The 25,165-nt window shown below is 44.5% G+C and overlaps 1 protein-coding gene across 4 annotated transcripts; it reads left to right on the forward strand.

Moving 5' to 3' along the window:
- Positions 1–194: 194 nt before the first annotated feature.
- SPTSSB (serine palmitoyltransferase small subunit B) lies at positions 195–11,780 on the forward strand. Of its 4 annotated transcripts, none has more exons than XM_081008370.1 (3): positions 195–333; positions 1,534–1,594; positions 9,736–11,780. In XM_081008370.1, exon 3 carries the CDS (start codon positions 9,768–9,770, stop codon positions 10,008–10,010), a length of 243 nt encoding a protein of 80 aa, XP_080864496.1. In that variant the 5' UTR covers positions 195–333; positions 1,534–1,594; positions 9,736–9,767; the 3' UTR covers positions 10,011–11,780. The 4 variants fall into 4 exon arrangements, with proteins under 4 accessions (XP_080864496.1, XP_080864497.1, XP_080864498.1 ...); XM_081008371.1 differs by lacking the exon at positions 195–333 and adding an exon at positions 397–437; XM_081008372.1 differs by lacking the exon at positions 195–333 and adding an exon at positions 1,236–1,260.
- Positions 11,781–25,165: the final 13,385 nt, after the last annotated feature.

Raw genomic sequence — 25,165 nt, forward strand, 5'->3', positions numbered from 1 at the left:
CCATCATCCCGCAGCACTGGCCTGGCTGGCGGGATTGAGAAGTCCGAGAACTCGTGGAGGGCCACAGGTGCCCCCCCTTTTTTTTATTTCAAGGATGGCTGCTTGTTATTCCATTCATAGCGTAATGACCGGTGTGCTCGGAATTAACGCAGCGCAAGATTCCTTCCCGGGCGGCTTTCTCTTGCCGAAGGAAGCTGGAAAGCGTCGCCACCGCGCCCGTGTGCCAGACGCCGCCCAGACGCCGCGCTCCCTCGAAGCGAGGCGACGACCCTGCGGCCGGAGGCGAGCGCTGGGGATGCCCTCCTTCGGCATGGAGCAGAAGAGACTTTAGAGGTAGGCGGCGGCGGCGGGTCGAGGGAGGGATGCTCTCTTGTCTCCGGGCGCGGCGGGAATCCTGAGTGGAAGGAAGCTCGCCTCCGTCGCCATGCGCCACTGCGGTAACGGCCTCCTTCCCCCTCCTCCGAGCGCGGCGCTGCGTTTGCGCTTGTGTCCTCCCTGCTCGGAGCTCTCGCCACGCTGCCGTCTCTCTTTTTCCTCCTCGCTATGCAAAACGCAACAAGGACGGCCTGGGGACGAAGTAGCGAGCTGGCCCTTCCCTTTTCCCTTCCTCTCCTCCGGGCTGCGGCGGGGATGCGGCTTCCCTTTCCGAGCGAGGCGGTTGGAAGCTGGGCAGCCCCACGCCAGGAGCGCTGGGGATGGTCTTAATAGGATGAATATGATTATTATCTGTCGTAACAATGCCAGCAAATACTCCTGGGGCATCTTTTTTTTTTTAAGAACAGCAACAACAACTTTAACCACGCTTTTACCATGCCCTTAGTTGCTGTGGAGCCCAAAGGAACAGCTCGTGCCATAAGAGGGGCGTTAAGCCGTTTAAGGTGCTTAACTATTTTATTATAATAAAGGCTGGGGGGGGGGGAGGAAGGAGCAGTCTTGGCAGCTTTTACTGCTGCCTTTGGGTGTTGCGGTTTGGCACATCCAACAGCCTCCCCCCCCCAAAAAAGGGGGGGAGAACCTGCTGAAAGCAAAATGAAAAGGCTTCTCTCCCCCCCCCCCCCTCTAAATGCCTGCAACCTTCCTGGTGTTTTTCCTTCTCCTGGTTTCGTAGACACACGTCTCTCTCCCTGCCACCTTACCCCTGCCGACGTGATGCCCTCCTTTAAATATCCCTGGCCATAGAGGAGGAAACAGCCCTTTCCCAATATATGAACTGAAGCTGCAGTACGGTGGAAGCATCAACAGTGGCTCCATGTGCTCAGGGTAACACCCACACACCCAACGGTATAGGTGGTGCATTTTTGTTGGTTGCATTGGCTGCTGGGGTTGGGTGCTGCTTGGCTCTCGGCCAGTAGTGGCAAAGGAGAATTCACATGCTGAGAAGCTGCTCCCTAGGAAGGTGGACCAAGTCATGTGTGTTTGTTTGCACTGTCAGTTGCTTGTTCTGGAACTGGGTTGGCAGTCAAAGTGGGTGGATAGCAGCCCAGAGAGGAGGTGGAGAAATTCCTTACTCGGTTCTCTAATCTCTCTGTGCAGTGTAGAGTCCAGTCAGTAAAGAAGTTTGGAGCATCCTTTGCCTAACTTTTGAAGCACTGTGGTGAGTTCGTTCTCTTTTTTTCTATTTCTATTATTATTACTATTAAGGAACATACCGTACTTTCTAGAAGAAAAGCACTGGTTAAAAGTGTGGCACATACTATAACAACTTCATGGTGAGTACGGGCACCATTTTATCTAGAAGAAAAGCACTGGCAACACCCAACCACACACCCCAGATTATTCCAGGAATATATTGCATTAGACACAGTGAGATTTATGGTGCAAACCTATGTATGCTTACAAAGAAGTAACCATGTCATCACAGCCCTTGCGGAGCTGGGTGTGGCTTTCTCCGAAATAAGTAGTATCAGAGGGGATCCTAAGACAACACTGTTACCTGCAATTACCTGGGAATTAGTCCCGCTGAATCCAACAGGACTTACTTTTGAGTAGATGTGGTTAGGATTATGCTACAGGTCTGCTTATCTCTTCTGTGACCCAGTGCAGGGTCTTGTGGCAGCAACATCAAGCCAGCTTTGCCAGCCCGTCTGGTGAAGCATTCTAGAGAACTAGAAAACTTCCCCACATTGCTAGAGTCAGAGTGGTGTGGTGATCAGAGTGGTTCAGATCTCTGCTCAGATATGAGCAGATACGACCTTGGGTCACCCACAGTCTCTCAGCCTAACCTACTTTACAGGGTTGTTGTGAGGATAAAATGGGGAGGGGGGAACCGGATAAGCCACCGTGAGCTCCTTGGGGAAAGGGTGAGATATAAATGCAATAAATAAATATTTTGTGACATTATCGCTGGTCTTCATAAAGGTATTGCCTGACTCTGGATTTAGGCATTTTTCTTGTGGACTGACTTCCAAATTAGGCACATGATTGTGCTGGTAAAGCACTATTTATGTATGGGCTGCATCCTTTTAAAAAAGTATTATTGGTGAGGCAAGCACTCTCTTGCTTGGTCAAGCTTCAAAACACTGCTCTGGACATGAGCTTTTGACAGCTACAAAACTGTTCTTCGGGGATAAAGGTGGTGTGTTGTTCTTTAGAAAAAAACATTCTTTTAAAATTGTTGTTGCATCTTGTGGGCTGGCACTGATGCCTTGATGTTATAGAACAAAAAGCTTCACGTAAGTTCTTAATTGCTTATAAACTACCCAGCCTTATGAGTTTCACAAAACCCAGGAACAAGGTAGTTGAAACATCTCTTCCCCAAGAAATGGGAGAGGACTTGTAAGGCTGCAATCCCACCAACCCTTTGCATTGGGCTGGAGTTGGGGGGAACCTCAGGTAAGCAGAATAAATGGTTGGACAACAGATGAGCCACTCAATCCAGGCTGGCCTTGCTTGCTTCAGGTTGGCCCAGTGATTTATCTGCTCCACTTTCTACCCCACAGTTTTGTTAAACCTTGCCACTGCCTCTAGCTGTCCAACCACATAATACCCCAGGACTTTTTTCCTGAGTCCATATAATGGAACAGTCTTGCTGAAGCTAAGAAGGTCTGGTTGGTTCCCATGTAGGGAGGACTATCTAAGAAACCCGAGGTATAACACACAGAAGAAAGGTTTGGTGTAAAATGTAATAAAGAGATTGTAAATTTCCATTCTTGCACATAACAGGATGGTAAAATGACGGAATTCTTGAACTGTGCCAATTCTTAATGCAAGAGGAGCTGTGTGTGTGTTTTAATGTGGCTGTAATTAGACCACTTCCCCAACTTGCCAGTGTTTACAAAGTTTTTTCCATAGAGGAACACTGAACACTGAACACAGCGAGACCCGCTAGGAGTGGAGACTAGACTCTCAGGGCAAATGGGACACTGCCCCACCGACCTCAGTCTGTCCACAGCCTCCCCCAGCTACCTGCCATCTTTACTTACAGCCAGCCAGTCTCTCTCTGTCTCTGTCTCCACCTACTGCTTGCCTCTCTGCCCTCCCAGTTGCAATGTGCACCACCTACTACTGTTTCTAATCCAAGATGCACAGGAGTGCCCCATGAAATAGCACGGGCATGACACCGCAACTGTAATCACTCATGGAGTAAAGTTTGCTTTGCCTGAGTATACAGGAAACAGTATCATAGTGCCTTTATCAGAATGACCTAAAACCCATAAAGCGGAAAGCTAAATTTTGAAATTTTGCAGAACGCTTCTTCAAACTTGACGTGTGTTCAATTTTTGCTTTTGCTTTTTTATGGGGGCATTTTAGAAGTCCTGTTTTGTTTAGGGGTGGAATATTCTGAAAACCTTGATATCAAGCTGATTTGCACAGATTCTCTCCCCTCCCACCCCAAAAAAATCTCACACCTTGGTCTCAACAAGAAGTGAGAAACTATTTCTGTTTGTCTCTGTGGTGGGGACCTTAGCATCTGACTTGAATTCTCCTAAGCCACTATCATTTTGACTGCAATTAGCACTTCATGTCTTTATCCTCTGCATGACATTATAGAATTGCAGAGTTGGAAGGGACCCTGAGGTTCATCTAGTCCAGCCCCCTGCATTGCAGGAATATGCAGCTGTCCCATACGGGGGTCAGATCTGCAGCCTTGTCGATATGAGCACCGTGAATGGATTTTTTAATTATCATGTTTTTTATTCTTTGTCTGTTTTGTTTGAATGAGTTTCTGCCCATATAATGAATGATGGATTGAGTCATCTTGAGCCAATGGCAGCCCAGGAGCCACATTGAGGGCAGATAGAGAAAGGATGAGATTGCAAAGAAGACGCATGGGGAAGCATTCCAGATGGGTGCTAATTTGGATAAAATATGGGGGGAGGGACAGGTAAGCCCCATCCTGCATAATCAGTCACAGGATGTGGCTCTCACACACACCATCTGAATGGCAATGCCCATCAACTTGGAGGGGGTAGTCCCCCCAAATATTTTATTGGGAGTTGGCTGCTATGAGTCCAAAGATGCTCAAATGCTTTTTTTTCTTGACTGTGGACCACTCTGAGGCATCACACATGTGACCTCTCCAGTATTAAAGGCATGCAGATGAAATACAGCCTGCGACCTGTGATCCTGGTTTGTTTTAAACCCTGATTCCTTTGTTTTGTTGTTGTGTATGGAAAGCATAGTCTAAAACGGAAAGCTTCTGCAAATATGCTTATCCTGTGGCAAAAGAAGTTAACAGTTACGGAACAGGGGTGACCAATGTGGAGCTCTCCAGATGTTGTTGGACTACAATTCCCATTATCCCTGACCATTTCCTATGATATTCGGTGTGTGTATGTTGTTAATAAACCGAGTACAGTTGGGTTTCTCTATGGTATATCCTAAAATAATAGCTAAACAAGTCTTGCAAATAAGGTTGTGTTCCCTTAAAAAAACAAAAAAACTTGCTGAGAGCAATGAGTCAGTGCGTCGGGCTGTTAACCAGAAAGTTGGTGGTTCGAGCCCATGGAGAGACAACTGTGGGCAGGATTCCTCCATTGTGGGGTTAGACTAGATGACCCTTGGGGTCCCTTCCAACTATGATTCTGTGGATATCAGCTCCCCCATGCTTTGTATTGGATAGATAGATGTGGCAGTGATTTAAGATGCAGATCTCAGTGTCATTTTCTCCTTCCACCCCTACCTTTTTTTAAAGCACGTGTTCATGTAAATTCCTTGCTTTAAAGGTTTCAAAAACAACAACAAAGAGCTGGAAAGCTGCAACTGGAGAGTGGGTTCATGATGTTACTTGAGAAAGCCAACCTTTATTGTATACAATTGGTTACTGGTGCACATTTGCAGGTCTGGTTGCCTGTGAACTCAGTCCTCTGCAGGGGCTATTTTCTTATGTCCATTGACAATGTATCGAGTGTGCTTCCACAGCTCAGATTGATGCCTCAAACAATGCCTCGAGCCAGTGTGGTGAAGTGGTTAAGAGCAGTTGTCTTGTAATCTGGGGAACCGGGTTCGTGTCTCTGCTCCTCCACATGCAGCTGCTGGGTGACCTTGGGCTAGTCAAACTTCTCTGAAGTCTCTCAGCCCCACTCACCTCACAGAGTGTTTGTTGTGGGGGAGGAAGGGAAAGGAGAATGTTAGCCGCTTTGAGACCCCTTCGGGTAGTGATAAAGCGGGATATCAAATCCAGACTCTTCTTCTTCTACTACTTCTGCACACACTGTAATCTCATAAAAGTTGCTAGCTTTGTTTTGCCAGTTTTGTTTTTTACTAGCCTGCACATACATACATCCCACTGTCAGCCACGTGTGGCTTGACAGAAGAATAAGAGAATGGGGGTGGGGGAGAGAGAGAGAGAGAGAGAGAGAGAGAGAGAGAGAGAAAGGAAGAATTTGTTTTTATAAAGCTTCGTGGCCTGCCCACCTGGAGGCAATTCTTGTTGCACGTGACTAGGCCAGCCTGGTCAAGTACGCTCTGGTAATTATTACTTCCAGTGGTGCTAAGATTCTTCTGAGTGTCAGTTCAAAAAAATGAAAATGAGTCCAGTGGTACCTCGGGTTACAGACACTTCAGGTTACAGACTCCGCTAACCCAGAAATAGTACCTCGGGTTAAGAACTTTACCTCAGGATGAGAACATAAATCGCGCAGTGGTGACAGCAGGAGGCCCCATTAGCTAAAGTGGTACCTCAGGTTAAGAACAGTTTCAGGTTAAGAACAGACCTCCAGAACAAATTAAGTTCTTAACCCGAGGTACCACTGTAGTTGCAGGTAGAGGATGGAGCAGGCTTGTTTTCTCCTGCTCTGGAGGGAAGGACTCAAACCAATGACTTCATCTGATTCCTACTAAACACCAGGAAGAACTTTCTGACAGTAAGAGCTGTATGCTGTTGGAACAGACACCCATGAAAGGTGGTGGACTCTCCTTCCTTGGAGGCTTTTAAGAAGAATTTGAATGGTCATCTGCCATGAATGCTTTAGCTGAGATTTCTGCATTGCAGGGGGTTGGACTAGATGACCCTCGGGCTCGTTTCCAGCTCCACAATTCTCTGGTTCTCGGTTGCTGTAATCTGACAAAACTTAACAAGGAACGGTAGAAGAGTAATGGATTGTTGGTGTGATAATCCTGGGAGCGGGGCGCTCCTTTCCACTTCTTGTGCATAAGGTGAGATACTTGACTGGTACCCGGAATTTTCCAAAACTGTTGTCAAGATGTGGCGAAGAGAGCTAAAATCAAACAAGAGAGCAAGCACAAGTAAGTGTGTCTCCTGCCTCAAGTTGCTTCGTTCCAACACAATGAGCCAAAACTCTATGCAGTACAGAGACCAGTGATCCACTCTTTGGCTGTTTTGTTAAGCCTTATAAAGGAAGGGCAGGATAAATTAGATTGGGGCATTGTGCCACTAGAGTTAATCCTATCAACCCGTGATCAGAAGTGCTGACCCACCAAAGCCTGCTTTTTTTGGCCAGGGGAATCAGGCACAATGCAGATACCATAAGCAGGACCATAAACTGTTTGGGTGGGTGTTGCCATGAGGAAAACATTAACTCTTCTTGCAGCACCATCCTAATGCAACCTGTTCCTATTCTCCATCCCCGACAGAGCTGCGTTGATTTGATATTTTTCGTTATCCTTTTAGTTACCCATATTTTTAGTTAGTATCATGTGTAGCTTACCGCTCAGGCCCCAATAATTAAATGGGCATTGGCCAGGAATAGAAATATTTCTCTAAAGGAGACAGGCAGTAAGCAAGATGCGAGCCTCCCCTTCAGGAAGAAGCCCTCAATCTTTCACTTAGTAGATCAAACTGATCTGAGCAGTGGTATGCAAAAGAAAAGCTGGAAAATCTGGTTTTGGGTCCAAGGAGCCAAAGCCATTTTTCAGATTCTCCTTATAATGTTTTGCTCCAAGACTGTGATGCAGTGGCAAATTCTGAAGTGCAGGTGCTGTTTTACGACAACCCTCATAGTTATGCCCCTGTAGCCATGCCCCTCCTGTGCAACAGAGATAAATGTTTGGCCAACGCAGACATATTATGGCCTCAGTACCAAGACAGCTTTTTCTCCCCATCCCATCCACGCTTCTGTTTTGTTAAAATTCAGCCTGATTAAGAGTTTTGGTGGGCTCAAAAGCTTACTCACGCTTCTGGTTCTGGTCTGCCTTAATGGATGCCACTCCCATGATAGCAGAGACCGTACAATTCTGGGATTCTACGATTCTCCTGCAAGGAAGTGAAGAGACCCAGCAATATTTTGTCGCACTTCCCATGAGTACTCTTTAACAGTGACCTCAGGTGTTTGTGTGGCCCATGGAATTGGGAGACCGTTGCACCCTGACTGGAAGGGAGTTCCATAGAATTTGGCCTGCAGTGCTGAATGTTCACACAGCTCTTTTGGTTACAGCCCTTCAGATAGAGGAATGCCCTTTGCAAAGTCAAGGCACATGGCTGCCCTCCAATTGCCATGCCCTCAAACTTGGTTAACTGTTCCAGACAGCAAGGAACCCGAAGTAACGTGTGCGATGATAATTGCTCTGATCTCCAGTTACTTGGTACAATACATGATTTATTTGGATGACCATACCCCCTCCATTTTTCACAGGGATTCAAAGTAGCTTAAGGCGTTTCTGGTGCAATCTGATAATTTGGAAGCTTTTTACATTCATAATGCTGGCACTCAAGCCTTCTTTCAGTGACGCTGGCACCAGCTCTGTTGGCTTCTGTTCGGATGCTGACAACAAAGGATTAGCTCAGAGTTAATAAGGTTGTTTTGAGCAGCCTTCAAATTCTTGCAGTGTGGTTGGAGTGACGCTCTGGGATTGTGACATTGCACTTATTGGGCAATATGGCTTGAGTTGAGACTTGGATAAATACTTAGGATGATCTATTTTTACTCATAGAGTACACCCATGGGGGGGGGGGGAATAGGTCCATTAATAGGTTTATGCTGAGTTAAACTTATCTGAATACCAACCCTGCCTTAATAGTGGTACCTCGGGTTACAGACGCTTCGGGTTACAAACCCTGCTAACCAGGAAGTGGTTGCTCCTGGTTAAAAACTTTGCGCCTGGATAAGAATGGAAATTGCGCACCCACGGCGCAGCGACAGCAGGAGGCCCCATTAGTGAAAGATCTATTTGCAATCCTTGTTTTGCTGATTTCATTTAATATTCTAATTTTCTGAGATTGTTAATTTGGGGTTTTCATCAGCTGTACACCTAATCATCACAATTATAACAAATAAAGGCTTGACATATCTTGCTTTGCATGTCATGAGTCTATCTCATATATTAGTTTCACCTTTCAAGTTGAATTACTGAAAAAAATGAACTTTTCCACTATATTCTAATGTTTCGAGTTTCATCTGTATGTATCTGAAGAAGTGTGCATGCACATGAAAGCTTATACCCAGAACAAACTTAGTTGGTCTCTAAGGTGCTACTGGACAATTTTTTATTTTTCTATATATTGTGACTGCGTCACAGCTACTTACCTGAATTTTGAACTGTATGATTACTGACAAACACACTCCTGTGACACCTTGGGATGTGTGAGCTCCTCAGCAATCTGGACATCTGCAAATACTCTCTAGGATGTAGAGTGCTAAATTCATCAGATGATAATGATGGCTATATTTATGAATCACCTTTTATATACGTCTCAAGGCAGCGTAGAAACATATCATAAAAACTGCAAAAAGAAATGCTTTTTAAGATAAGTGTTCATTTTGTATTGTTTTTAAACCTAAGGCTGGGGGAAAAACAAAAGTAACTCTCATAAGCCTCAAGCCAGCAGGCAGGGATGCTGGGAGCTGTTCTCCATAACACCTGGAGGACATACCGTATTTTTTGCACCATAACACTCACTTTTTTCCTCCTAGAATGTAAGGGGAAATGTCTGTGCGTGTTATGGAGGAAATGCCTATGGGTGGCATGCCTACGGATTTTCCTCCTCTAAAAACTACGTGCGTGTTACGGTCAGGTGCGTGTTATAGAGCGAAAAATACAGTAATCTTGGCTACCCCTAGGATAGTCACTTATAGACAACCTCCTGCACCCAAACATATATTCAGCCCATGGCCTTTCACTGGTCTTCCTGTGTATTAACACACATCTGATGGGGATTAATGGGCAGCTGTGAAATAAAAACCCAGCACCCCAGGTTATTTTTAAGCCATTCTGCAAATAAGTGTAGCAACGCATTTGCCTTGCAAAGAGCACTGGTAATTCTAGTCTTGCAGATTCCCTGCTGCAGGGTTTTCCCCTATCCTCTCTGCATCTATACTCTCCTGTTTTCTCTCACAGATCCGCTCTCCTGAAGCCAGCCTGAGCCAGCAATGGATCTGAAGCGAATGAAGGATTACATCTACTGGCTCTATTACCAGTATCTCCTGATCACCTGCAGCTACGTCCTGGAGCCCTGGGAACGATCCATGTTTCACACCATCACAATTACGGTGGTTGCCATGGTGGTCTACACGGCTTACGTCTTCATCCCCATCCACATCCGCTTGGCTTTTGAGTTCTTCTCGCAGATATTTGGAAGTCAACCCGAAAGTACTGCTTCACTTATGGAGTGATCCCACCAGCACCAATGAGCAGTTCTTTGCATGCAGTGGGAAAAAACAAACACCACAGTCTTCCTCTTTCTTTGACTGTATTTGTTTTGAAAGCAATTTTGAACATGTGGGTTGATGTGCATGCAGATTCCGCCTTCTCTTAACCAAGCCAGGCTGTCATTGCCCTAAATACCAGCTGGCTCTCTCATTGGACCATCTGTTTAAAGCTGCAATTGGACCATCTGTTTAAAGCTGCAATCCTATCCAAGCTTACCTGGGAGTAAGACCCATCAAACGCAGCTTACTTCCAAGTAGACATGCGTAGGTTTGGGATGTTGGTGACAACTTCCCCTTGTAATGTGTTGCTTTGCTAAGAACCTCTGTATGGATTGCATTCCTATGTGACACATCTTAAATGCCTAGTGAACCTGATTCATTATCACCTTTTGGGGACCACTGTTGGGTCAGGCTTGCATGTGGTTCACTCACCTGTCTTGCACACCTCATACCTTGAGTGTTTTCCTATCTAGCAGGAAGGAATCTGTGAATATTTTTGTTTAGGGGTAAGAGAAGAACTCTTACAATTACAGCGTTTTATGGCTTTTTCTTTTGAAAACGATGCTTTTCTAAAAGTTCAGTAACTTTTCTCTCGTGATGCTTCCCCAACCCCAGTTCCTCCCTGATGACACATATAAAGTAGCTCTTTATATAGGACTTTACACCTGGATTTAAAGCGATGACTTTCAGCTTATGTATTCTGAGTAGAGAAGGGCAAAATTGGGAAACACACACCTGGTTTGGTGAAGGCTAAGCAGAAATCTGCCTACGCAGAGGGGTATTCTCTCCCCTTCCTCCCACAGCAGCCCTTTTGCTCCCCCACCTTCCCAAAAAGCTGGTCCTGTGAGGGACCCTCCACAAAAGTGATGGATGTATTGCAGGTGGCTGCCACCGGAGGCAGGACTTGGCAGAAATGGGGTGGAGGGCTGACTTATGGGAGTAGAAGTGTTTTTCCCTCAAGTAAAGCTCCTTCTGGATCCCAAACATGAAATAATCAAGAGCCTGTATCTCAAATATGTTATAGTTCTGTCAGGACAGGAAAGTGTATCTGGGTTTGAGGGGAGGAGCCATTGCAATATATATGTTTTTTAAAATCTTGACATTTTGCAGGAAACAGACTTGGAGCTGTACCTGTTGTTTACGGTGAAGGTTTTGTTGTTGTTTTGCCTTGCAGCATGGAGTTCACCTTGCTGAATGCCAAATACAGAACTACTTCCTATTCTGTTACTTTTCACACGAGGTAAATAAAGCATGTGTTCATGCTATTCTGGAAGTAGAAGCAATATCCAAATAGCTGCAAAGGCTCTAAAAGCATTTATATGGAAGATTCAATACTGAGATTTCCCTTTTTAGAAAGCAAAAAGCAAGCTGCCCTTGGGCCGACTTTTCTTTTTGCCTTTTAAATGTGTCAATGTTATACTTTTATCTAAAGGAAATATGAATGCCACACAGGGCAAGCTTGCATATCTGCTAGATGTGCTTCTTGCAGCAATGCGCAGCTCTACAACTGCTGGAGGCGATTTTAAGTGTTAAATGTAAATAACACTCAGTGTTTGCAAAATTACATGCAATATCAGGAAATTGCTTCTTTTATGCAGACTGTGTGAGACACTGCATGTAAAAAAAAAAAGCAAGTTACATTGTTTCTGTCACAAAGATGTGTTTTGAAGATTTAAGAGATCTGAACATGTGTGCTGTTTTGCAGAAACAAGAATAAAGTTAAGTTTATTTTAAGAGGTGCCTGTGTATCATTTGTTAGGGATGCAATTCTGCTCACTCCATTCATAGTGAGAGAAGGTGTGAAGGCAGCTGTTAAGACAGGTTCATTGTCACTCCTTGTAACGCTAAATGAACCCCGGGCAATTTTTATGCTCTTGTTTCTTTGCTTCTTCATTGTTGTTGGCCTCCGTCCATCTCGAGAGAGAATGGAGTGTACATCCGTGGGTGAAGTGAAACTGCTGTGTTAGCAGCCCTGAAGTGACCTCCCTGGGGTGCAAGCCTGGGCAGTGTGTATGGAGGTCCTGGGCTGCCCAGATGACAAGACACCCCCCCTCGGCCTTGCTGATGTGGTCCAAAGGAAAGCAGAACAATATGTTTGTTACCAGCTTGGCTGCAGGAGTTGCCAAAAGGAGGTGTACAAGGCACCATCCAACTGTCTTGGGGACTCCAAGTTTGTGAGGGGTTTTCTCCTTAGCCTTTTCTTTTCCTGAAGACATCCCTCAAGGCAATGGAGGTTTAGGTTCAGAGTTTTCCTTCTCCTAGATTGGTTACCTTAGATTGTCGTGGTGAGTGGGCTTGCATGTTCCTATGACCCTTGTGAGTGAAGCCGTCGGGAATCTCATACTCCCAGCAGGGTCACCCAAGGTGGTAAGGTCAAAGGGAAGGAGCTAGACAAAGAATGATCCAAGAAGTCCTCAACGGCAGAACAGGCGGATGATAACAAGCGGTATGTTACAACAGCTGTGAAGGTGGATGAAGGCTGCAGTCGTGACTACTTCATGCCATCGGAACAGAGCCCTACTGTGAAGACTGTGCGTTGGTCAGTGTGCACTGATCTACACAACATAAAACAAATTCACACACAGGCGTCTTCCAAAAACCCAACCCAAACCCCAAAAGTCCCATGGCGATCGGCAAATGGTAACGGGGGCAGGATTGTGAAATCTGGAAGCCCCCTAGTCATGAACCAGCACATGGGCAGTGGATACAGATTCAGTCGTTCTGGCTCAAGGAACGAGGCAGTTGAGCAGCTCGGCAGCTGTATCCATGACTGAGCAGCCCTTTTTAGGAACCGTGTTTATGGAAGACAATTTTACTCAGCTACGAGTGATTGCCAAAGAAGAAGAAGACCTTCCCAGGTTGACAAGCCCCATCTGCCCCCTCTACAGCATGTGCAGAAGCCACCTTCTTGACCATTGGACCCACTATTGGCCTCATCTGCTCAATCTGTCAGAGCCTGTCTTCACATGCAGGGGAAGTCCCTAATTCACCCAGGGTTTGAGACCCATTGGCTACCCTCACCTGGTTTAACCAACCAGTCTAAACCCTTTCCTGGGGTGTGGCCTCTGTCGCATGCTAGCAGCTTCTAGGAGCCACTGGTGATGGCTGATTGCAGGGTGGGGACCAAAGGTGGATGATATAATCATTGTATTGTGTGCATTGTCAGCATCGCCCTTGAGCCAGTGCCACCAACTGGACTCATCCACTTCAGCCCTGACTGGACTAGGCGAGCTGGGTAGCACTTCCAGAGACCACCTTCTGCACAGGAACAGGTCAAAGTGCTGTGGACTCACAGCTTAGAGTTGTGAGCACCGGATTCACTCCCACAAGAAGACAGTCGTCGCACAGCAGAGTACAGCAGACTCTATAAACAACTCGGAGAGCAGCTCTGTAGAATATCTTCTTTTATTCTATCTACAACTATATAAACTATATACAGAGCTTAATAGGTCTAAGCATAAATGAATGCTGCACTGCACTGAGTGTCTGCAGCTGCTCTTAGCAGCAACCTTATCTCTACACACGATCTCTAACACTCAGTCTCTCTCTCTCTCTCCGACACTGACTGACTGACTGACTCGGTGCTGGAGCAGAATAAGTAGAGAGCAGAACACGCCTCCTCCTCTCTGGAGAATCAGCAGACTCCTCAGAAGATTCTTGGATATGGGAGGGGTGAAATCTCCTTGCAAACTCTTCAGAAAACCTTTTCGGAGGTACACCCTTGGTTGTTCTCTCGGATCTGCGCAAAACTCTCTGATCCTCTTGTTCTGGTGCTTCCTCCTCTTTGGGAGAGTGGGGAGCTAAAGTATATGAAGCTGCTAAGTCTGAGTATGCGTCAGACTCTCCTGAGGCTTTTGGGCTCTGATAATCTGTGCCACCACCTGAATCTACATCGGCATCAGAATTATCGTCAGGTACAACAGCACTTGCCTCCCTCTTAAATGTCTTTGCCCCTATTGCACCATCATCACAAATGGGATGATACTGAAAAATGCCAACTCTGTCCCATTGTGGATTGTCGTCAATACTCCTGGTCAGCCTTATGGTTTTCGTGTCTGTGATCAGGACACGATAAGAACCTTTCTCGTACCCTAGGAAAACACCATGTTCTCCACGCTTGCTCAGTTTGTCACCCTGCGAGGTGTGCACCCAAACCTCCGATCCAAATGGTAAGGTAAAGGTAAAGGGACCACTGACCATTAGGTCCAGGCGTGACCGACTCTGGGGTTGCGGCGCTCATCTCGCTTTATTGGCCGAGGGAGCCGGCACACAGCTTCCAGGTCATGTGGCCAGCATGACTAAGCTGCTTCTGGCGAACCAGAGCAGCGCACGGAAAAGCCGTTTACCTTCCTGCCGGAGCGGTACCTATTTATCTACTTGCACTTTGACATGCTTTTGAACTGCTAGGTTGGCAGGAACAGGGACCGAGCAACGGGAGCTCACCCCGTCGCGGGGATTTGAACCACCAACCTTCTGATTGGCAAGTCCTAGGCTCTGTGGTTTAACCCACAGCGCTACCCGCGTCCCTGTGCATATGGTAGTGTTATGCTTTTCATTTGAACACAGGAAGCTGCCTTATGTGGAGCCACTCATTGGTTCATCTAGTTCAGTATTATCTCCAGTGGCTGGACAGTGGCTGTCCAGAGTTTCAGGCAGGGTTCTCTCCCAGCCCTGCCCAGAGATGAACCTCAGACAAAAGGGGAAAGGCCATAGGTCAGTGGTAGAGCATATAGAAGGCTCCAGGTTCAACTCCCCTGTTGCACACATACAGATGACAACTCCATTATACAGGGGGGGAAATCAGGTAATGTGCATCAGGTGAAGACATCCCCATTCTTTCTCCTCCTGGTGTGTGGAGAGCAGGGGGAAATCACCTTCCTGAGTTATAAGCTTCTGGTGTGTACATAGCCTTATTTTACTGTCAGTGGGAATTGTTAAATGAATTCCTAAGGATTTAACAGATGCCATGACTCTGGAGTTTTGACTTGCCCTTTTATTCTGATAGATTGCTATGTTTTGCTTATAGCATTTGATAAATTGCTATGTTTTGCTTTGAGTGATCCACATTTTTATATTTAGTACTGTTTTCCTACTTTGGGTTTTCCTCTGGAAGAAATAGTAGATATACAAAATGGGGAAGAAATGAAATGATACATCCGTTGGGAGCTCTTCCCATGCTCAGATGCATTCCACAGCCCCTCCTAATTGTGTGAGCTGCCAGCAGATCTGGGGAAGAAGGGGTTGTCAGATGCTTCTGCAGATATTAATCATCCGTGTTCAATGTTCCAAGCACATCAATCCATGTGCCCAATACAGCTGCATCTTGACAGAGGAGACCTCCTATGGGAGCCACTCCTCACCCTGTCCTCCTGTGCACATAGGTGCAGGATTGCAGCCCAGGTTGGAAGAGGTGTTAACATCTGCAGTGGGTGTTTCTGTATGATGCATTTATTGTGGAATTGCCATGCCTCATTCACTCACACTTTGCAGGTTCTGCTTCCATCTTTTTTTCCTTGGCACAAAAAGTCTGCCTGCTTTTTTTTGTGTGTGTGTTTTTTTAAGGAGGACAGAAAATTGGTGCAAACACAACAGTTAATAGATGTTCTTCCCATTCATCCTCTCTTTCTTTCAAAAGCTATGGTTTTGATGTGGGCAAGGATGAACCCATTACAGCTTTTGGCACATGTTCACTATTAACTTTTCCAGAAATACTATTTTATAGGCCAGTTAATATTTTAATCAGTACATTAATTAATGCAAAAATACTTTCCCAGCTATATATATGTTTAAATATAATAGTGGTTGCATGCTTTTCTAGGAGAGTTTTACAACACTGTAGTAGCAGTAAATGCTTTTAAAAAAGAGCTGTTTTCAAATATTACCATTTTAGCAACGGTTTCCACTAAACAGTTCTAATTCAAAAACAATAATTGAACACTTAGCCCATTACTACCCGAGATGTCAAAAAGCTACCACACTTAAATGAATAAAATACCTAATGCAAAATTAATAATTAGTTCTTATTATTAAGGATTGCTCAGAATTCCCCCTGCCCCAAATGTCCACTGAGGTGAATTGGACCTTCCTCTCCTTACAGAAAGTATGTTACACTCAACACTGTGCAGTAGATGGAACATAACAAGATGAACATGCAGAAAAATGCAGTATCCCTAGTGTGGAAAGCCAATTGGGATTCTGCTTATAGGCTACAGAAGAAGAGTGATTTATGAGTACAAGACCTCCCTGTCTGGAAGCAGCCAATGCAGCCTGTTTTAAATTCATTCTGTGTCTGTCTCTAGGTAACTTTCTACAGCACAATTTCCTTTCTTGATTATCTCTGCTTCTGAAGAGGAGGAACATGGCCGTTTCTACTTTGCATGGAAATAGTTATTTGTCTGAAGGCTTTCTGTGTTGATGCTTTGTTGCAACATCCCTGGGAGGCAGGAGCTTCAGGAGTTGACAGTGAAAGCCCATCTTGCTCAGATGTTTTCCCTTTTCTGACCTTAACTGCTGTGGTACTTCTTCCGAGTCCCCTGTCTCATTAGCTTCTTCTTGCCCCTCTGCTCATTTTGAATGGATGCATGCAATGCTTCTGGAATGCCTCTACAATTTGATTGCAGTCGCCATTAACAAACACCAGGCTAAAGTGCTTTGAAAGAGACTGCATGGAGCCTTTAGGAACAGAAAGCCGCTTGTGCAATGAGGCTTTCCTGTGCAATAAACAAAAATCTGCCCTTATTCCCTTCTGGAGGCCTTATAGAGTACTTTGTAGGTTCTCCATCGGTCGGAGAAAATAACAGAGGCCAACCAGAGAATATTGAGAAGCAAAGCAGCTTGATCTTTATTGAACTGTTGAAACAGGGTGCCCCCTTCACATGCAGGAGAAGGAGGAGGACCCAGAACCCAGGTGTGCCCGCCCTTGTATAGACATTTTAAATTGCCCGCCCTGGAGTCCAAGACCACCCCCAGAAACATCATACATACATAACAGAAGGGGTGTAGCTCAAGACCACCACCCCCCAGACACATCATACCTACATCACAAAAAGGGATGGTCTACACCAGAAATATGTTGTTTATCTCCTGTCTGGCAGGTTACCTGTTAATGCTTTGTTGTTGTTGTTGTTGTTGTTGTTGTTGTTGTTGTTGTTGTTTAGTCATTTAGTCGTGTCCGACTCTTCGTGACCCCATGGACCAGAGCACACCAGGCACTCCTGTCTTCCACTGCCTCCCACAGTTTGGTCAAACTCATGCTGGTAGCTTCGAGAACATTATCCAACCATCTCGTCCTCTGTCGTCCCCTTCTCCTTGTGCCCTCCATCTTTCCCAACATCAGGGTCTTTTCCAGGGAGTCTTCTCTTCTCATGAGGTGGCCAAAGTATTGGAGCCTCAGCTTCACGATCTGTCCTTCCAGTGAGCACTCAGGGCTGATTTCCTCAAGAATAGATAGGTTTGATCTTCTTGCAGTCCACGGGACTCTCAAGAGTCTCCTCCAGCACCATAATTCAAAAGCATCAATTCTTTGGCGATCAGCCTTCTTTACGGTCCAGCTCTCACTTCCATACATCACTACTGGGAAAACCATAGCTTTTACTATACGGACCTTTGTTGGCAAGGTGATGTCTCTACTTTTTAAGATGTTAATGCTTACTTGATTTGATACCCTGGGGAGCCTGGCCAATCTTTTGTAATGATAAATACTTAGTTCCTGAGACAGGTCACAAGCTCACCCTATTCATACACAGACAATACCCTTAAGACAGGATTTGTGAATGAAAAGACCATGGGGAGGCTTTTCTGTTTTCCTTGTCCTTGCAGAGAAATCATTTGGTCAGTTTGGGAGTCAAAATGGTTTCCTTTTTTTTTTTTTTAATGATATTTATTAAGGTTTCAAAAAAGGGGTACATAAATAAGAAAGAGAAAAAGAAGAAAAAGAAAAATACAAAATACAAAAAAAAACAATTAAAAACAATTGCATCTTTTCATCACTTCTCTTTCATTTACTTGTTTCCCAGACCTCCTCATACCTCCCTGTTTTGTATTCCAGTTCAATTTGTTAGTCCAGCAATTCCTTTCCCTCTTTTTTAAGCCTGATCTTTAATCTTAATATATTATAGCATTAGGTTTTTACGTATTGAAAATCCAATTTTTCCATATTCTTTTATACCATTACAGCTAGAAACCACTTAACTTCAATCCAACATCATTCTAACATTCATTAATTTTACAATATTTCTGTAAGTAGTTTTTAAATTTCTTCCAATCTTCTTCCACCGACTCTTCTCCCTGGTCTCGGATTCTGCCAGTCATTTCCGCCAATTCCATGTAGTCGATCATTTTCATCTGCCATTCCTCCAGTGTGGGTAAGTCTTGTGTCTTCCAATGCTTTGCAATAAGTATTCTTGCTGCTGTTGTAGCATACATAAAGAAAGTTCTGTCCTTCTTTAACACCGATTGGCCGACTATGCCCAGGAGGAAGGCCTCTGGTTTCTTCAAGAAGGTATATTTAAATACCTTTTTTAATTCATTATAAATCATCTCCCAGAAAACCTTAATCCTTGGGCACGTCCACCAAAGGTGAAAGAATGTACCTTCAGTTTCTTTACATTTCCAACATTTATTATCGGGCAAATGGTAGATTTTTGCAAGCTTGACTGGGGTTATGTACCACCTGTATATCATTTTCATAATATTCTCTCTTAAGGCATTGCATGCCGTAAACTTCATACCTGTGGTCCACAACTGTTCCCAGTCAGCCATCATTATGTTATGTCCAACGTCTTGTGCCCATTTAATCATAGCAGATTTCACCGTTTCATCCTAAGTATTCCATTTCAACAGCAAGTTATACATCTTTGACAAAATCTTAGTTTTGGGTTCTAACAATTCTGTTTCTAATTTTGATTTTTCCACCTGGAAGCCGATTTTCTTGTCCAAATTGTATGCCTCCATGATCTGATAATAATGAAGCCAGTCTCGCACTTTGTTTTTTAGTTTTTCAAAACTCTGCAGTTTCAATCTATCTCCATCTTGTTCCAAAATTTCCCAATATTTCGGCCATTTGACCTCCATATTGAGCTTTTTCAGAGCTTTCGCTTCCATCGGTGACAGCCACCTTGGGGTTTTATTTTCCAATAAATCCTTATATCTTATCCAAACATTAAACAATGCTTTCCTGACAATATGGTTTTTAAATGCTTTATGTGCTTTAACCTTATCATACCACAGATATGCATGCCAATCAAATACATTGTTAAAGCCTTCTAGATCCAAAATGTCAGTGTTTTCAAGAAGCAGCCATTCTTTCAACCAGCAAAAAGCTGCTGATTCATAATAAAGTTTGAGGTCTGGCAGGGCAAATCCACCTCTTTCCTTTGCATCTGTTAGTATTTTAAATTTTATTCTGGGCTTCTTGCCCTGCCAGACAAATCTAGAAATATCTCTCTGCCACCTCTTGAAACAGTCCATTTTGTCCACAATTTGCAATGTTTGAAACAAAAACAACATTCTAGGCAATACATTCATTTTTACCGCAGCAATACGACCCAGCAGTGAAAGCTTCAAATTTGACCAAATTTCTAAATCTTTTTTCACTTCAGCCCAGCATTTTTCATAGTTATCTTTAAATAAGTTCCCATTTTTTGCTGTCATGTTAATCCCCAGGTATTTAACTTTCTTAACCACTGTTAAACCTGTCTCATTCTGAAACCTCTCTCTCTCCATTGGTGTTAAATTTTTCTCTAAAACCTTAGTTTTTAACTTATTCAATTTAAACCCTGCAACTTGACCAAATTCTTGAATCAGTTCTAAAACCCTTTTGGTACTAGATTCTGGCTCCTGTAACGTCAGTACTAAGTCATCTGCAAATGCTCTCAATTTGTACTGTTTGGCTCCGACCTGTATACCTTTAACCAACTGGTCCCTTCTTATCATATTCAGCGGAACCTCCAGGACCGATATAAAAAGCAGTGGGGAGATTGGGCAACGTTGTCGTGTCCCTTTTTCTATCTTAAATTCTTCCGTCACCACATTATTTACAATTAATTTAGCCTTTTGTTCCGAATATATTGCACTTATACCATTTTCAAAACCTTGGCCTACCCCCATACCCTGTAGATTTTTTTTCATAAAAGTCCAAGAAATATTGTCAAAGGCTTTCTCCGCATCCACAAATATTAAAACTGCCTTAGTATTTATATTCACTTGTAATTTTTCTAAAATATTAATTATGTTTCTCATATTATCAGATAGATGTCTTCCTGGGAGAAAGCCTGCTTGGTCCTTGTGTATCTCTTCCACTAAAACTCTTTTTAATCTTTTAGCCAAAATGTCGGCAAAAATTTTGTAATCCACATTAAGCAATGATATGGGGCGATAGTTCTTAAGCTGCGTCTTTTCAGTCTCTATTTTCGGTACAAGTGTGATATATGCTTCTTTCCACGACTCTGGTGCCCTTTTCCCCTCCATTATTTCATTACAGACCTCTTTCAAAGGTTGTACTAGCCATTCTTTTAATGATCTGTAGTATCTAGAAGTCAGTCCATCCGGTCCTGGAGATTTACCCAATTGCATATTCTGAATGGCACCTTCTATCTCCTGTTCAGTTATTTTGTAGTTCAACATTAATTTATTTTCTTGAGAGATTTTTTGTAATCCATTTGTTTTCAAAAATCGATCTACATCAGTTTCTTTCAGTGGCCCTTGTGTATATAGTTGTTTAAAGTACCTCTGGAAACAATTTCTAATCTCAGCTGGGTTCTGTATATTCCTTCCTTCCACTTCTAAATTTGTAACTGTATTTAATTTTTGTCTTTTTTTCATTTGCCAAGCCAACAATTTCCCACATTTATTAGCCGACTCGAATGTCTTTTGTCTCATTTGTTTAATTTTCCATTCTATCTCCTGATTCATCATTTTCGAGTCAAAATGGTTTCCGGGCTGTTTTCCTGTACTGCTTCAGACACGTGGTTCATATATTTATGTACGTGTTTTGCTTGGTATATTTATGAACATTTATTATATATATAAGACCTTAAATTTTTTATTTCACTTGCCTGGAATGCTGTCCTGGTGCTGGCAAAAGAATCCTACCTTGTATTAGTTTGATGAAGTAATGCCATTAGCATAAGGACTTTCATTTGTGCAATGGAACATCTTCTCCCCATGCACAGGCTGTGCCTTCCCAGATCTGCTCAGGAGGCTTGGGAAAACACCCAGAAGGGATGGGAGGGCGGGGCTGCAGTGGGCACATGGGGAGAGGAGAGGGGGAAGTTCCACTGCACAGCCAGAAGCACCTTGCACCAGTGGACCTGCCAAGAGTATTTGGAAACCTGAACAAAAGGCTCCACGCTGCAACATTTTGTAACAGGGCCTCACTTGTTCCATTGCATTGCTGTGGGCTGGACCTCGGCTAAATTAGTTATGCCTTAGTCTCAGTGAAATCACTGGGATTTAATTAAGTCATAACTAACATAAGCTTGATTTCAGTGGGACTAAGGCATGACGTACTGTATCTAATCACACATGCTTGGAAAAACCGAACTTTCAACATCAGAATGCCATTGTACAAACCTATAGTCTGTCTCCCCTTCATGGATCACTGCCTTGCCGTGAAAACGAAGATCATGGCCACTGGTCCCATCACCTCCTGGCAAATAGAAGGGGAAGAAATGGAGGCAGTGAGAGATTTTACTTTCTTGGGCTCCATGATCACTGCAGATGGTGACAGCAGCCACGAAATTAAAAGACGCCTGCTTCTTGGGAGAAGAGCAATGAAAAACCTAGACAGCATCTTAAAAAGAAGAGACATCACCTTGCCAACAAAGGTTTGTATAGTTAAAGCTATGGTTTTCCCAGTAGTGATGTATGGAAGTGAGAGCTGGACCATAAAGAAGGCTGATCGCCAAAGAATTGATGCTTTTGAATTATGGTGCTGGAGGAGACTCTTGAGAGTCCCATGGACTGCAAGAAGATCAAACCTCTCCATTCTGAAGGAAATCAGCCCTGAGTGCTCACCGGAAGGACAGATCCTGAAAGCTGAGGCTCCAATACTTTGGCCACCTCACGAGAAGAGAAGGCTCCTTGGAAAAGACCCTGATGTTGGGAAAGATGGAGGGCACAAGGAGAAGAGGACGACAGAGGACGAGATGGTTGGACAGTGTTCTCGAAGCTACCAGCACGAGTTTGACTAAACTGCAGGAGGCAGTGGAAGACAGAAGTGCCTGGCGTGCTCTGGTCCATGGGGTCACGAAGAGTCGGACACGACTAAACGACTAAACAACAAAATAGTCTGTCTGCATTTGTAATATTGTGTGCAGTTTCATTCACCTCACCTCAGAAATGATATTGTAGAGGTGGGGAAAGTTACAGAAAGGGGCGAGCCAGTTGATCAAGGAGGTGGAGTGTCTCCTCTGTGAAGAAAAGTTGCCGCATTTGGTTTAGAGAAAAGGTGAGTGGGAGCAGATATGATACCAGATGAAATAATGGATGGCGTGGAGAAAGTCGTTCCCCCCCCCCATAACATTAGGACTTGTGGGCATTCACTGAAACTGAATGTTGGTGCATGGTTAAACTATGGCACTTGCTGCCATAAGAGGCAATGATGGCCACCAACTTGGATGACTTTGAAAGAGTGCAGCAGTGAGTTCCGCAGGCTTAGGTTGGAAGGTCAAACAAGAGTACGTACAGCCAAGAAATTGAAGCAAACCAGCAGCCAGGAGGCCTGATCTTTATGGTTGCAACTAGGCTCCCAACTACATAGAAGAAGCCCCAATCAATGGGTTACATTTCAAAGTTTTCCAAAGTTTTCCATAATACATCTCAGGATGCATCATCAAAATATAGATATGTCACAGCAAGGGTGTGGTCTCAGGTAGAACCTGAGATCCAGGCCTGCCCCTGTCACTCAGATGTAGTCTTTTACACTTACTCCATCACAGTACAAAGGAAAGCATTTAGAGTTTCCAGGTTCCTGAGTCAAGTCAAACACACCCCTTTGTCTTGACTGGGCTTCATCCCACTATGGAGTAGGTAAGCATTGTGACTGAGATGATTATCTGTCTGGCACTCTTGGGGCAGGATATCACCAGTCAGGACTCCTTGGGAAGGCCCTGCAGACATGACTGTACATCTCAGGGATTATGGTGGGCTCTCTCACTCCTCCCCTTATACCTCACTTCCCGGGGTCCTAATGCCATTGGAACTGAGAAGATTGATACGAGTGATTTCTTATGAATTCCTAAGGTTTTCCCATTGAGCGTAGATACATTTATCCGTGAATTTGGTACTGACACTTTCCCTGTTTTCCTTTGTTGGAGACCTGGGGCTCAGTGGGGAATCGCAGGCTCCTGAGCTGAGCTTCCATGCAGAAGCAATGCCTTTGCAGAAATGCTGCTGTTATTTTCTCTTGACACTAGAGCAGTGGTGGCCAAACGTGGCCCTTCAGCTGTTTTGGGACTACAATTCCCATCATCCCTGACCACTGGTCCTGTTCACTAGGGATGATGGGAGCTGTAGTCCCAAAACAGCTGGAGGGCCAAGTTTGGCCATCACTGCACTAGAAGATTTGATTTGACAGTTGAAAGGCAGGGAAATGTGCGTGAGCAAATGGTTTGGTAATGTGCAGTGGAGACTCTGTAGTCTCTCACCCCTCCTTCCAATTTTCCAGTAACAAGAGGACTGGACAAGTTGTGCATCATAAGGCTATAGATGGCTACTAGCCATGATGCACACACTCTGCCTCCACAGCATGCTTCTGAACACCAGTTGCTGGAATCCAACTTGTTGGTCACTGTGAGGACAGGCTGCTAGACTAGGCTGGCCCTTGACAGCCTCTTCATATGTTCATAGACTTCCTGCAAGTTGAGTAACAGCCTGTATCCAAATACTTGGCATATGTCAGGTGTTGCCGGATTGTATTTGGTCAAGTGATGGTCAAGCCTGATAAAGCTGGCAGTTCAGGTTTGGCTTGTATTGCTGTTTAAACATCTTCCCCCCATTTTTCTGCACATACCAACCCTTCCTACCTCTCACAGGTCCCCGGCTTGCCCTCTGGCAACCCAGTGAACAGAGAGAGAGATGCTGAGATAAATCAAGTCTGTGATTAAGAGAGTTGCAACAGGTTTGCACACAGATAATGCGATAATCACTGGTCGGTATGATTATAGACCCTAATAAAAAGCACAGTGGATAAATATTTGAAGACTCTAAAGCACCCAATGGAAATATCAGGAGTAGCCAAAGTGTCCTCCAAATGTTGTAGGACTATAACTCCCAGCCACCAAGCAAATATTCACTTTGCACCAGGCTCCCAGGAAGAAGTTACTGTATTTACCGGTAGCTTGTGCACACTTCTGCCTCCACCATCCCTTAACAGACACACACTGGTGGGGCTTACCTAAATTGTCACCAAATTTTGGAGAATTCCTTGGTTTGGCAGAAACTGATGGCTTTTTAGGGAAGAATGGGATTGACTGTAGCCCCCATCACTCTGATAAGCCTTACCTTTCAACTGGATGGACCATAATTCAGTGGTACAGAAAATGCTTTGAATGATGCAGGAAATGCTTTGAATGATGCAGGAAGTGCTTTGGATGATGGAGTTAAAATGATCTGGATGAAGGCGATGGGAAAGACTTCTGCCAGTCAAAGCAGACACTGCTAAGGTAAATGGTACTTTGACAGGGCTGTCTTAAGCATATCCGGCGCTGTGGTGCAAAGATCCCTCCGGCGCACACACACACACCCTCCGTTTCCCACATCATACATTCGACACACATTTAAAGCACATGATTCCCCCCAGAGAATCCTGGAAACTGTAGCTTCCCACTCACAGAGCTACAGTTCCCAGGATTCCCTAGAGAAAGCCATGTGCTTTAAATGTGTGGTCTAGAACTGGTGTCAGCGGCTGAACATCTGCTTCACATGCGGAAGGTCCCTGGTTCAGTCCCTGGCATCCCCAGGTATGCTGGGAGAGGACCGTGTAAAAATCCCAGAGGGCTGTTGTCAGTCAGTGTAGACACTATGGAGCTAGGTAGGCCAGTGATCCAACTCTGGTTAAGTTATCTCTCTATAAAAGTAGCATTTCATTTCCTCAGGTCATGTGTCCCCTGTTAAAATGG

This window comes from Podarcis pityusensis (genome assembly GCF_964106645.2).
Source record: "Podarcis pityusensis genome assembly, chromosome: 5".
NCBI lineage: Eukaryota > Metazoa > Chordata > Lepidosauria > Squamata > Lacertidae > Podarcis > Podarcis pityusensis.